The following is a 14857-nucleotide window of genomic DNA, read 5'->3' on the forward strand; positions in this document are numbered from 1 at the left end:
CACTTATTAAACAACTAATGAAACTTTAAAAAATACATCTACATGTTAGTCATGGACTAATCTTTTCTTTGAATGCATCATTCTATCTAGCATGTATTTAGTGTTTAATGTCCCTTTAAGCTTATATATAAGAAGCAAAATTATAGGGAGAAGTATGTGTTCTTAAGATCATCTTATTTAATGTAGACATAATATTATTTTAACACTTTAGTTATCATGGTTTGGTTATGAGAACTGAAGAGCACTATAAAGTGATGGGTCTAATTAAGGGACCACTCAATGCAGTAGAATTGCATAATTAACAAGTGCATAATTAAAAAAAACTATTATTTAACATCTACCCTGAATTACAAATAAGCAGTAGATTTTCTCTCCCTTTTTCCGGCATTTTGTATCATGTGACAGCCATCAGCCAATCAGAGACTAGTATACATATACCCTGTGAGCTTGTGCACATGCTCAGTAGGATCTTGTACCCCAGAAAGTGTGCATATAGAAAGATTGTGCAACATTTGATAATGGAGATAAATTGGAAAGTGCCTTAAAAATGCTGCTCTTTCTGAACCATAAAAGTTTATTTTGACTTGAGTGTCCCTTTAAGATCTACTGATTTTAGTGTATTCCTACTGCAATGCTAAATGATGCACAAAGAAAATTAAAGGGACACTAAACTCAAATTTTTCTTTCACGATTCAGATAGAGCATGCAATTTAAGCAACTTTCTAATTTACTCCTATTATCAATTTTTCTTTGTTCTCTTGCTATCTTTATTTAAAACGCAGGAATGTGATGTATAGGAGCCAGCCCATTTTTGGTTGAGAACCTGGGTTATGCTTGCTTATTGGTGGTTAAATGTAAGCCTCCAATAAGCAAGCCCTATCCATGGTGCTGAACCTAAAATGGTCTGGATGCTAAGCTTTACATTCCTGCTTTTAAAATAAAGATACCAAGAGAACAAAGAAAAGTTGATAATAGGAGTAAATTAGAAAGTTACTTAAAATGTCATGCTCTGTCTGAATCACGAAAGAAAAAATTTGGGTCCAGTGTCCCTTTAATGTTAACAGGATGAACATGTTACTAAATATAATTGCATGCTGTTTGCTTTAAGTTATTTTTTTTAACATTTTTATTTACAGACCTGACACTGCATCAAAGCATCCTGGAGAGTACAACGCCACTGATCTAAAGTGTTGCCCACACGGTCCCACCTCATGTTCATTTGACTCAAGCGCTCCTGAAGTTCCTTGCTTTCTGCTGTATCAGGCTGAGTAAACTCTGAGCTACAGAGGTTAATGGAGAGGACTATAGCTTTGCGACTATCAACAGCCTTCTGGAGCTCCTGAGAAAATAAAATAAACACTACATGAAAAATATTAAAAATAAAAATATTATAATGTGAACTTCAAAAATGAATGGAATAACTGAAGCACAAAATACATGAAACCTATAAATTCTCCTTTTTTTTTTTACTAATAACTAGAAGCGTCATGCATAAGTGGTATAGGAATGTATCTACTACAAATTTACCTCATGGTATCAGCTGATCTTTGAAAAGATTTATTTATACTCTTCAGGATATTCTGACTCTAGAATTACTTGTAAAATACTTGTAAGAAAATTAGTCTATATAGGGACATTAGTATCATACTTCTGCTGGTGTTATACCTTCCTACGCAACAGAGAATCCAATTCGCTTTTCTGGCTGCATTGCTACCGTACCTTTAAATCCTCTGAAATAATTGTTTTTTGTTTTATTTTTGTTCACTATAGTTGATGTTAGTTTACTAGCATTACGACTATGGGCTCCATTTAGCAAGGCATCAACTTGTTTAATTCCTTGTAAGCGAATGTACCCCAGGAACGTGCAGTGAAGTCAGTGGCTGGGGAGGCACTGACTAGTATCAGAGCCAAGTGCGAGAGGACGAGTACAACTGACTAGTTGAAAACACATGTGCTATTAATTCTAAATAACACTATCTTCAAGTGTGATCACAAAAAGTAAGTGACTCATGTTTACAAAGTGTCTCAGAGATGAAGCATGTAAGTGACAGTACTTAGTAATATACATCCTCGCCTGTCACTTACAGGCTGGAAGTGCCGGCGCGGTGCTATTTTTATAGTGCAGGTGGAGTACTTATCCTAGTGACCTAACAGCCTTCTATGTCTTTTTAGGAGGATTTTTTTTCCACTAATGTGTACTACTTATTTACCACAAAAATTTTTTTAGGCTAACGTTCATATGCTAAATAAGTAGCGCTCATCAGTGCAGACTGCCGCCATGTAAAAAAGAATCCCCATAAAAAAATTGCCATGCCAGATGATGCAGAAATTATGGGAGGGCAAGCTTCAGCATATAGTGTACAAAAGAGCTATCATCAATACACATAGAAATTATTTTTCCATGTGAGTTGCACAGTTGGAGTTGTTCTCTCGCAAGCTGATAGTGCTTCGAGCCAAGGTTAATTAAATTAGTAATTAGAAAGATGCTTAATCTGTGTGATTAATAAAATTGCTCTTTCTTTCATTACCATGCATACATACGCCTGTAACTTGAAGAGGCAAATATGTTTTTTTTGCTACATAAAATATATTTCTTCACCCAAAACAAGGATTGCGTGTGTGACACACTGTCCCTCTCTGCCCCACTCCCCAGCCCATCACCATATCCTTCATTCCCTCTCTAAGGATTAAAAAGGCCATCAACTCTGCGGTATTTACCCACCCTGGGCCCTGGCCTGTATGTCGGTCTGGGACTGGTGTTCTATCAGATTCTGCCCCTTTGTCAGAATCTGCTACCTCTTACTGCCCATGCTCTGTATGACGTAATCGCACTCAACATATGTTAAATAGGAATTTGTGGAATGCGATTATGTCAATCAGCAACATGCGTAGTCAGAGGAAGCAGATTCTGACTTGGAAGCTGTAGTGTCGGATTTTGCTGCTCAAACAAATGTGCGCATGCGCTGTTATATCGCTTGTCACGGTCAGGAGGAAAAAAGCAACAATTACAGCGTGTCCTGTGTGTGTATATATATATATATTCACTATTGTGTCACATCGAATTTTGGGTCCTCCTTGAGTCTCCTCCTAGCGTTGTTCTTTAAGGTGGACATCCCAGCTGTATGAAGCCTGGGATGAGGGAAGGATGGGGGAGAGAGAATATGTGTAAACTCAGATGTTCAGACCTCAGCTAGGATATATGTCCAGCTTAAAGAACAACGTTAGGAGGAGACTCAAGGAGGAGCCAAAATTCGATGTGACACGATTGTTGTATATATTTATATATATATATATATATATATATATATATATATACACACACACAAAAAACAGTGTGCATGCACTCCCACTATCCACAAGCAACTGCCAGGGTGCTCTTAAAAAATGTAGAATAAGTAGGGATGGGCGAATGTGTTTATATTCAAATTCGAATGTTATAACAAATGTTATTGTAGAAATTCGATTTACATAATAGAATGTTGATAAGAACGAATATTCTTAAAAATTTGATTTTCAAATGTTATTTACAGTTTTCGAATGTCACATTCAAATTCGAATGTCACTTTCGAATTCGAATATTACATTTATAAAACATAGTATTAGACTAGAAACACTATTTCGAATTTGAATGTCACATTCGAATCGACTATCACTTTTGAATCGAATATCACATTTATTAAACACAGTTGTAAACTAGAAATACTATTTCGAATTTCGAATGTCACATTCGAATTCGAATATTACATTTAAAAAACACAGTATTAGACTAGAAATACTATTTTGAATTTGAATGTGACATTCGAATTCGAATGTCACATTCAAATTCGAATATTACATTTAAAACACAGTATTAGACTAGAAATACTATTTCAAATTAGAATGTGACATTCGAATATAGTATTCGAATTTGAATATTACATTTATTAAACACAGTTGTAGACTAGAAATACTATTTCGAATTTGAATGTCACATTCGAATTCGAATATTACATTTCGAAATTGAATGAATACATAGCTAAACATTCTATTATTCGAACAAATATTTTCGAATTTTATTGAAAAATTTGAAAACGAAAATTCGAAAATAGAATGTTAGGATGTTATATAAACATTCGAAATTTGATTTGAACAAACGTATAAAAATTCGTTTTAAATTTCGAATTTTTAGAAACATTCGCCCATCCCTAAGAATAAGTAAAAATAAGCACTCACTGGTCTTCAGATATCAATGTCAACCAAAACCTTTATTTCATGTTGTAACGTTTCGGGACCAAACACTGTCCCTTCCTCTGACAATCAAAAGTTAACAAAAGCTGCCTTTTATAGGCTCCCAGCACACTCCCTCAAGAAACAGCCAATCAAGGAAGTCCAATGAGCACACCCCTTCCTAAGTGAATCCCCATAGGATAATCAGAATAATCATACATTACTGTGTACATATTATATCAAATAAAACAATCACAATTTAACTCACATCAGAGTCCCCAGTAAGAACGAACAGTGGGAGAAAGTAATTTGGTCTGTGATGCAAACTCAAAACAGAGAAATTCATCCGAAATTAATAACATAAACAAACTTAAATATAGACAAAGTCCGTAAAAAATGGGGCCACACCCAAATCAGACCAAACAGCACCCAAGGCTAAATGTGATGTCAGAGTGGTCCGCCCCTGACACATATAGAACAATCTGTCAACCCGGACCAACATAAATCATTAACCCTAAGCAGATATACTGTGTCAAACTGAAGACCATTAATCCCTGCCTACCCCCAAGCTCAAGTATAACAATCTGTGAACCGCGATGTAAGCATAGCAAAATTCAACTGTGGCAAACCAGGGAAGTGAGAGGCGGAGACAGCTGTCATATTGATAACAATGATGATCGCACGTAATACACATACGAACAAAGGCTAAATCCAATCCAACCTCCCATAGCTTGAACACTGTAGTCAGAGTCCCCCACAGCCAGATCATAAAGAAAAACATAAATAGCGATCGCCTAAATCAGTAGATTAAAACGTCAACAGAGAGGATTAATTTCGGATGACTTTCTCTGTTTTGAGTTTGCATCACAGACCAGACTACTTTCTCCCACTGTTCGTTCTTACTGGGGACTCTGATGTTAGCTAAATTGTGATTGTTTTATTTGATACAATATGTACACAGTAATGTATGATTATTCTGATTATCCTATGGGGATTCACTTAGGAATGGGTGTGCTCATTGGACGGCCTTGATTGGCTGTTTCTTGAGGGAGGGTGCTGGGAGCCTATAAAAGGCAGCTTTTGTTCACTTTTGATTGTCAGAGGAAGGGACAGTGTTTGGTCCCGAAACGTTACAACAGGATATAAAGGTTTTGGTTGACACTGATATTGGAAGACCAGCGAATGCTTATTGTTACTTATTATATATATATATATATATATATATATGTCACAAAAATAGAGAACCGCACTAGTAGGTCTTTAAATATACACCTCAGTGTTTAATATATCTGTAACGTTTCGGGGTTTCCCCCTTTGTCAAACATCCTTGACAAAGGGGGAAACCCGAAAAGTTACAGATATATTAAACACTGAGGTGTATATTTAAAGACCTACGAGTGCGGTTCTCTATTTTTGTGACTTATATGTGGATTTATGCACCGCACCTGGGCAAATTAATTGAAAACAAGAGTGCTTGGTAAAGGCTTTGTGGATATATATATACACACACACACACACACACACAGAGGACACGCTGTAATTGTTGCCTCTTTCATCTTGACCGTGACAAGTAATCTAACAGCGCATGCGCGCATTTGTTTGAGCAGCAAAATCTGACACTACAGCTTCCAAGTCAGAATCTGCTCCCTCTGACTGCGCATGTTGCCGATTGGCATAATCACATTCCACACATTCCTATTTAACATATGTGGAGTGCGATTACGTAATACAGAGCATGCGCAGTAAGAGGTAGCAAATTCTGACAAAGGAGCAGAATCTGATAGAACACCAGCAGTGACATGCCTCATTAGGGTTGAATCAGATATCAGCTGAAGAATATGGGGGGGAGAGATGACATAAGCCCTCATGAGGCATGTCACTGCCGGGAGTAGATAACTTGGCACTGATGGTCTTTCTAATCCGGAGTGAGTGAAGGATGGAGAGATTGGCTGAGGAGTGGGGCAAAGAGGGGCGGTTCCCTAAGAGACACAGCCCTGCAGAATCAGACTGAGAGACCATCCTGAAATAGGCAGCACTGCTGGGGCTGGCAGCGCTGAACCTCATCTTGAGAAATTAGACCTAAAATGTAATGAATGAATAATAACGTCTGTAAATTAGTACCAGCACCGTTCTCCTGTAAAACACATCCCAGCAGCCAGAACAGTGTGGAAGATACTGCAACGTTAAGGCACTGAACTAAAGTGATTATAGAAAGCAGTGACAATGCCAACACTACAGGCAATATTTAACAGAATTTGTTGTACTGTTAGTGTTGTAATAAAATGCACCTGTCATCTTGATCCATTCATTTCATCTAACAATATTAAAGCTAGTCAGATATCTATTTTAAAAATAATCAAATTTGAGTTAAATATGAGTCCACTATATCAAAATCAATAAAGTAATGAGATGGAACTGTTATGTTGGCACTTAATACAGCTCCAGGGAAATCCTTTGAAATTGAAGAAGTCTGGACACCCTATTGATTTTTATTTTGTCCGCAAACTAAACGCTATCAAATGTAAATGTGGGTCTACACATGATCTTATTGATTGAATTAATGATAACTTTGAAAAACAGCGTGTCAAATGGTGCAAAAAGGATCATTTGCCGTAAAAGGCTCCAAGCTGTATTACACAAATGATGACTGTGTGTATATCTGATACCAAGAATGCACCATGATTTGCAAAAGGGATAACTGCTTATTAAGCGCTACAGAATTTGGCGGCGCTATACAAATAAATGATAATAATAATAATAATTAACTATGAATAGTAATTTGCTTATTCATTTTGTTTCCAGGTGACACACAAACTGAAAGTTGATGACTTGATAAATGGGCCCTATATTCTATATTGACTTTGCATGATAAATGCATAGTATTGATTATAGATATTGTTCAATTGTCTCTCCATCTCACCAATAGTATTTTGTTAAATATGCTCTTTGAATTATCACTCATTAAAAGACTAGATTATGAGTGGTGCACTAGCTGTTGCACGCAAGCAAAAAGGGATTTATCGTAGGGGTTTCCGCATCGGAAGTAGCATGCGTATTACGAGTTGAAAGTAAACGAGTTAGCTTGAGCAAAATTGAATTTAATGTGCATTGAAATATTGTGAGTTCGGAGTTCTGGTTAACTGTTACTCTCGAATAAAAAGTTGCACAAAACACATCAAGAATACATGTAAAAGTACAGGTACACTCATAACAACACTATCTGATATAATTATTTTTAAAAAATGCAATAAAAAGTTATAAGGGCTTAAATATATGAGGAATGCAGAGGGCTTTAACATAGAGATACCTACATACATACACATGACTAACTATGTATGTATATATATATATTTTTTATTTGTGTACATATGTATTTATATGTGTATGTATTTACAAACATATAAACACATAAATACATCTGGATACATTTATAGACATACATGTAAGTGCATTGGAGCTCTTTGCAGTCAAGAAGCTAAAAACATGTAAAATCATATTTATGCAATATTAATTTTTAATAAAATGTTTAACAGTGTATTTACTGTAAAGATTTCACATTCCAATGTTCTTCACATAAGGGAATATGTTCTTAGTATTAATAAATAGATATTCCTATATACATTTTACTAAAATATCATCAGATATATATAGAAATATGTATTTATGAATAAATAGAAAATATTCTTCTATGTGAAGAACATTGGAATGTGAAATATTAATATTTCTTATCGAGTTACCGCACTTGGTTAAACGCAATCGGGTTTGCGAGACATGTTGGGTGCTAGATTTTTATTCCACTTTTTGAGCTCTATGTTAGAATACGTTAACGACGTGGTTTGCAATGTTTTCACTTCGGCTCTATGTTTGTGTCATGTTAGCGCCCGAGCAAAAACATTTTACTTTCAACTTCTAATACGCGTGGAACCAGACGCGCAAAAACCTTACTTGTAGCAGAGTTGACACGCGAGCAGGAGCGATAAATAACGCTCCACTCGTAATCTAGCCCTAAATGTTTCCTATTTCAACATAATAATTAGAGAAAAAAACATTTCCTTTAGAGATTGATAATGACTTTTGGTTAAAACTCAAAATGTTGTCTTAAAATATCAATATACTTTCATATATATAAAATATTTTATAGCTATAAATGAAATTCTTCTGTCATTGTACTTTGTATGGTTTATATTCTCACCTTTAGTTTTTTGATTCTTTGTTCAATAGTTTGGATATCTGTGCTAACTTCTAACTGGTGAAGTTGTTCGAGCTCTTCTTCAGTGTCACCCAGCCAATCCCAGATGTTATTGAGGTCTGAGATAAACTGTTGCCATTGCTGAAGTTTTTGCTTCATTCGGTGTTCCTTGTTACGGACTTGCGCTTGGATTAACTCCCACCTCTCAATAACACCTAATGTGATAGACACATTAATATATTTAGTTTTTTGGTAAAGAATATATTTGTGTATATCCAAAAGGCAGTGCTCAAGGATGTATAGTAAGTGGTCCATTACTTGCCTATTAAGTTTCAAAGGAAATAACTATAGAAAAGAAAGAACGGAAGAAAGAACAAAAGAAAGAAAGAACAAAAGAAAGAAAGAAAGCACATACACATATATAATTAAAGGGACATGAAACCCAATATTTTTGTTTCATGATTCAGACAGACCACAATGTTTTAAACAACTTCATAATGTACTTCTATTATCAAATGCACTTCATTCTCTTGGTATTCTTTGTTGAAGGAGGAGCAATGCACTACTGGGAGCTAACTGAAAATATAGCTTAAGCAAATAATAAGAGGCACATATGTGCAGCCACTTATCAGTAGCTAGCTCCCAGTAGTGCATTACTGCTCCTGCGCCTATCTAGGTAGGCTTTTCAACAAAGGATACCAAGAGAATGAAGAAAATTAGAATATAGAAGTAAATTCGAAATTTGTTTAAAATTGCATGCGCTATCTGAATCATTAAAGTTTAATTTTGACATTACTGTCTCTTCAATAACTAATAATATATCTAGATAACAAATTTCCCTAGTAGAAACTCAAAGTTAAAGGGACACTGTACCCAAAAAAATTATTTTCTGATTCAGATTGAGCATAAAATTTTAAGCAACTTTCTAATTTACTCCTATTATCAAATTTTCTTCATTCTCTTGGTATCTTTATTTGAAATGCAAGAATGTAAGTTTAGATGCCGGCCCATTTTTGGTGAACAACCTGGGTTGTCCTTGCTGATTGGTGGATAAATTCATCCACCAATAAAAAAGTGCTGTCCAGAGTACTGAAACCAAAAAAAAAAGCTTAGATGCCTTCTTTTTCAAATAATGATAGCAAGAGAACGAAGAAAAATTGATGATAGGAGTAAATTAGAAAGTTGCTTAAAATTGCATGCTCTATCTGAATTACAAAAGAAAAAATTTGGGTTCAGTGTCCCTTTAAACTTTAAAATTTCTCTGTATACAAAGACAGATCTTTAATCCTGGTCTATTTCCAGTCTGCATAAAAAGGTTTTCGGCATTCCCCATACATGAGCATTGACAGCTAAGAGTTACTCACCAGATGATTGTGTTTCTGTGCCATTCAAATTAATAAATCCCGAAAGTTTCTCCTCTTCCTCTTTCAGTTTCCCACTCACCCTCTTCACTGTATCTATGCTCCCTCGGCACTCTCCAAGAAGCTTCATCTGTTGAAGAAAAAAAAAAGATCCATTAATATTGTGGCTGTCCAATTCAAAAATGGCTTTTGACATCTATGCGATGGGTCAAAATTAAAGGGACATGAAACCCAAAATGTTTCTTTCATGATTTAGGTAGAACATACAATTTTTAAACAACTTTCCAGTTTACTACTATTATCAATTTTTCTTCATTCTCTTGGTATCATTTGTTGAAGAAGCACTACTGGTTTCTAACTGAACACATGGGTGAGCCAATGACAATCGGTATCTATATGCAGCCACCAATCAGCAGCTAGAACCTTGGTACTTTGCTGCTCCCGAGCTTTCCTAGATAAACCTTTCAGAAAAGGATAACACGAGAAGTAAGAAAATTAAATATTAGAAGTAAATTGGTGAGTTGTTTAAAATTGTATGCTCTGTCTAAATCATAGATGTCTAATTATGACTTTACTGTCCCTTTAACTATATTAATACACACACAGACTTATGTTTGATAGTGAAAATAATTTTATGATAATCAGTGCCAGATTGGTTGATAGTAGGTATGGATTGTTTGTTATCTATATGACAATTTGTCCTACTTTTGCCCAGAGTTGTTTTCATTACTATGTGCATTTAAATCAAGCATACTGTAATGCTGCTTTAAAAGTTAAGAGGAGACATGAACACACTAAACAACACACTAAACAACACACTAAACAACACACTAAACAACACACTAAACAACACACTAAATAACACACTAAACAACACACTAAATAACACACTAAACAACACACTAAACAACACACTAAACAACACACTAAACAACACACTAAATAACACTAAACAACACACTAAACAACACACTAAACAACACACTAAATAACACTAAACAACACACTAAACAACACACTAAACAACACACTAAATAACACTAAACAACACACTAAACAACACACTAAACAACACACTAAATAACACACTAAATAATGCCTCTGATGATGCTGTAATGGGTAGCATATGCCTGACAACATAATGAATGTACGTCAGTGGAGGATGAATTCCAAGGCTTCATTATCTGATGAGCTACAAAGGTGCCCCTCTGAGTGAAGGTGGTTCTAGGCAGTTAGCTGCTATATGTAGTACGGTTTCTAAAATATCAGTGGAATAAACAAGATGCTTTGATATAACTAGAATAATATATATATATATATATATATATATATATATATATATATATATATATATATATATCTGTTTAGGAGATTTCCTTTCATTAAAGCCTTTTTTTTTTTAAATAATGCTGATTTTAAAGGGATACTAAACCCAAATTTTTCTTTCATGATTCAGGTAGAGCATGTAATTTTAAACAACGTTCTTATTTACTCTTATTATTATTTTTACTTCATTTTCTTACTATCTTTATTTGAAAAGCAGGAATAGCAGGAATTAGCTTAGGAGCTAAATTGTAGCCACCAATCAGCAAGCACTATCCAGGGTGCAGAACTAAAAATGGGCTGGCTCTTTAGCTTAGATTCCTGCTGTTTTAAATAAAGATAGCAAGAGAACAAAGAAAAATTGATAATAGGAGTAAATTAGAAATGTGTTTAAAATTGCATGCTATATCTGAATCATGAAAGACAAAATTTGGGTTTAGTATCCCTTTAAAGAGGCGATACTAAAATTACTGTACAAATATTATAAGGCCAATTTAAAGATAAAAACTGAAGTCTCCAAAAATTCTTCAATGCCTATATATATATATATATATATATATATATATATATATATATATATATATATAAAGTTTTTATACCATAAGAGAGTGTATGGAAGGGCAGATGAGGGCGGTTTACATAGAATTGTCCATAGTCTATTCTTTTACCTCGTTATAAAAAATTAGCACAAGTGAACTAATTTAGCTACACTCACAAAAAAAAAATCATCCCATTTTTCAAAATATCACTGTAATGTCAGTAGAGGGCTGTGTTGTCTAGCTAACAAAAAGTGCACCCACATGAGTCACAGGCTATAATTACTGACTATGCCTTGTTTTATGCAATCAAGGAATCCATCTTCTTATATCCATTTTAGCCAACTAAAACAATTATATGGAAATACTTACATAACCCATGTAACTTGAGTCTAACTCAGGGCCAGTTGGCGTTCTGCTGCGTATAACATGTTCTGTTTGCTGCAAATGGAATCGGCTGGTGTCGAGGGCTTTGTCTAGTTGTCGAATCTGCGTTTCCAAACCTGATTCCACTGACATAAAAAGACAAACTTAGTTCATTTTAATTTTTTCAAAGACTGGACATTCAAATACAGGATGTTCATGATCTGCCAAGTGGTAAGCCAATGTGCAGACGACATACAGCATTAGTAACAGAGTTATCAGTAAAGCCTCTAAGACACACAAAATGACAAACGTGAACCCACCATCACAGCAATCAATTTTCAGAGTGTTGGAGCACAAAATACCAAAGTTGTAACTGAAGCCAGAACAAATAGGGTTAGATTTATCATGATGCAAAAGTCCTGATTGGCTGCAGGCCTGTAACTAAACCGCTGCTTCCTAAACTCTCTCCTTCAACTTAGAGACGGCGAATAAAAATTAACAAGCCCTACTCTCACACAATTGGTAAATACGAGGAGCAAATGCGCCCCACAATTTGTGATGAAATGCGAACAGGTTCACAACAAACTTCTCCCTAACAGGCCAGATTTTCAGGATTTCATTGGGTAAAATGACCATGTTTACTAATGAGATGATTATTTCACCTGTGCTCTAGTTCAGATATCCTCAAAAGCTGTCCTGTTAGGGAGGCCTGAGGCCAGATTTGAAAACCACTGGTATAGAATAAGCCTATAAATTTGAAGAATGTAAACTATATATGTATGATTGTTTCAAATTAAAGTGTGACTTTTTTACAGGCCTTACTTTTACTTCACATTAATATTTCTCTACCTTCCTCGACTCTATGGGATAGATTTATCAATGTGGGGGCGGACATGATCGGCTGTAGCAAATCATGTCCGCCGCACTTTGATAAATGCCGACATCTAGTAAAATGTTTGTGCAATGCCGCCCCCTGCACATTCGTGGCCAATCGGCCCCTAGCAGGGGGTGTCAATCGACCGGATTGTATGCCTTCGGGCGGATTGCTGTCCGCCACCTCAGAGATGGCGGACGAGTTAAGGAGCAGCGGTCTTAAGACCGCTCCTTCTTAACTCCTGTTTCCGACGAGCCTAAAGGCTCGTGCGGAAACAGGTGAATACAGGGCTTGATAAATCGGCCCCTATATCTCTATGCATCAATATTGCATCTCTCAATCACATGCACAGCAGTCTATGTATCTTTTAATCCTCTCTGTTTTACAATGTCTCCATCATCATTCATCTCTAAATTCAAATCATAATCCAGATACATCATGCATTATAAATGAAGAATGGACAGACAGGTAGTTATTCTTAAAATACAGTACAGCTGAATTAGTAATTATAATATCAAAAAATAAATTCAGAGCACAGATATTTTTTAAACACAAAATACAACCTGGTACACCAACCAGCACTGTATGTTCTTCAAAACTAGAGCTTTAAAAAAATATATACAGGTAGTCTTTTAGAAACAAACATTTGTTTTATGCACTGGTATTCAGCTGTGAAATCTGATGAGGACACGGGTATGTTTATTGGTTGTTAATGCAAATCTGTTAACGATGATGTGTGCATTAGACATGCAAAATAAAGCACAAATGTGAGTTATATTCGGTAGATTTTGATTATTAATTTCAGCTAGTGATATAAAAGGTTGGATTGATACTACTGCAGTGTTAGGCTATTTATATCTTGGCCATCAGCCTACCAGACATGTTTTTCAGAATTTTTTCAGTAAGTTTTACATAGGCTTCTGGACTTTCAGGAATCTCTACATCTGTAAAAATAAAGGACACATTGAGTATATAAATAAAATTATGGGCAGATCTGCACTCTCACTAACTTTGTGGCAACTACCTGGTTAAAGTAAAAAATATTAAAAAAAAAAGACTGCACTCACTGGATCCACAAATCAAAAAATCATAACAATTGATGTTTTGGAGACTTTCTAATTTCTGAGGAAGGGGAGAAAGTCCCTAAAATGATGTCACTTGTTTTGATTAAACTTTAGAGCATTTTATCTATCTATCTATCTTTATTTTTATATAATAATATTCTATATATTCTATATTCTTATACTTGGTGTTGACGCCAAGTTGCCCGTTTTGTACTGTGCTTATGATGTCTCATAACTACAAAACCAAAGTATATTCCTTTAGTGTTTTTTAATATGTATATGTCCAGTTGTTATACTTTGCAAAAGTAACTCACATAAGGGTACAACTTTAATAATTAAATATGGTAATGTTATCTCATAAATTATGCATGCCTCGCAAAACAAAATCTTATTTTTAGTAACCACTCATTTGCAAAGAGGATAAACATTTAGATATTGTCATCTTTTTCACGTTCCTTTAAGACATTGAGAAAATATAATATTACCAGCTATAGCAGCTGCTCCATGAAGGAAGTAATTTTTCTCTTGTTGATCTTCTTCTCCATCTGAGTGCAGTACTTGAGAAACAGCTGTCTCAAGGTCTCGACTAAGATCATAGTCATGATCCCATTCCAATGGAATGGAGTCCACACTTGCTGGAGTATCACGACCTGATCTATCACCTTTCAAAGGAGGTATTAGTGACACTGAGTGGCTGGAAGATGGTAAAGGTGATATAATTCCCCCAGTGGTCTTTGTGTGCCAGGGAATGTCAGACATATCGGTTGCTTCATCTATATCGCCATCTCGATCAGAGTCAAGCTCATCATCGGTCAGCTAGTAAATAAAGTACAGGAATGATATATCATTAAATAATTCTGAGATCCAAATACAAACACTATTCAAGTGCTACATATTGATAAGTAGAGTAAGGTTATTGTCATTATATAAACATTATT

General features: G+C 35.2%; 1 protein-coding gene across 1 annotated transcript in view; it reads right to left on the reverse strand.

The window, feature by feature from the left end:
- SYNE1 (spectrin repeat containing nuclear envelope protein 1) overlaps nt 1-14857 on the reverse strand; it is a 780519-nt gene that overhangs the window by 34121 nt on the left and 731541 nt on the right. Inside the window, 6 exon segments of the mRNA XM_053711805.1 lie at nt 1139-1339; nt 8399-8610; nt 9760-9886; nt 11988-12127; nt 13731-13799; nt 14405-14735. Coding sequence (XP_053567780.1) covers nt 1139-1339; nt 8399-8610; nt 9760-9886; nt 11988-12127; nt 13731-13799; nt 14405-14735 — 1080 coding nt within the window.

The sequence above is a fragment of the Bombina bombina genome, chromosome 4 (assembly GCF_027579735.1).
Source record: "Bombina bombina isolate aBomBom1 chromosome 4, aBomBom1.pri, whole genome shotgun sequence".
NCBI classification, from domain to species: Eukaryota; Metazoa; Chordata; class Amphibia; order Anura; family Bombinatoridae; genus Bombina; species Bombina bombina.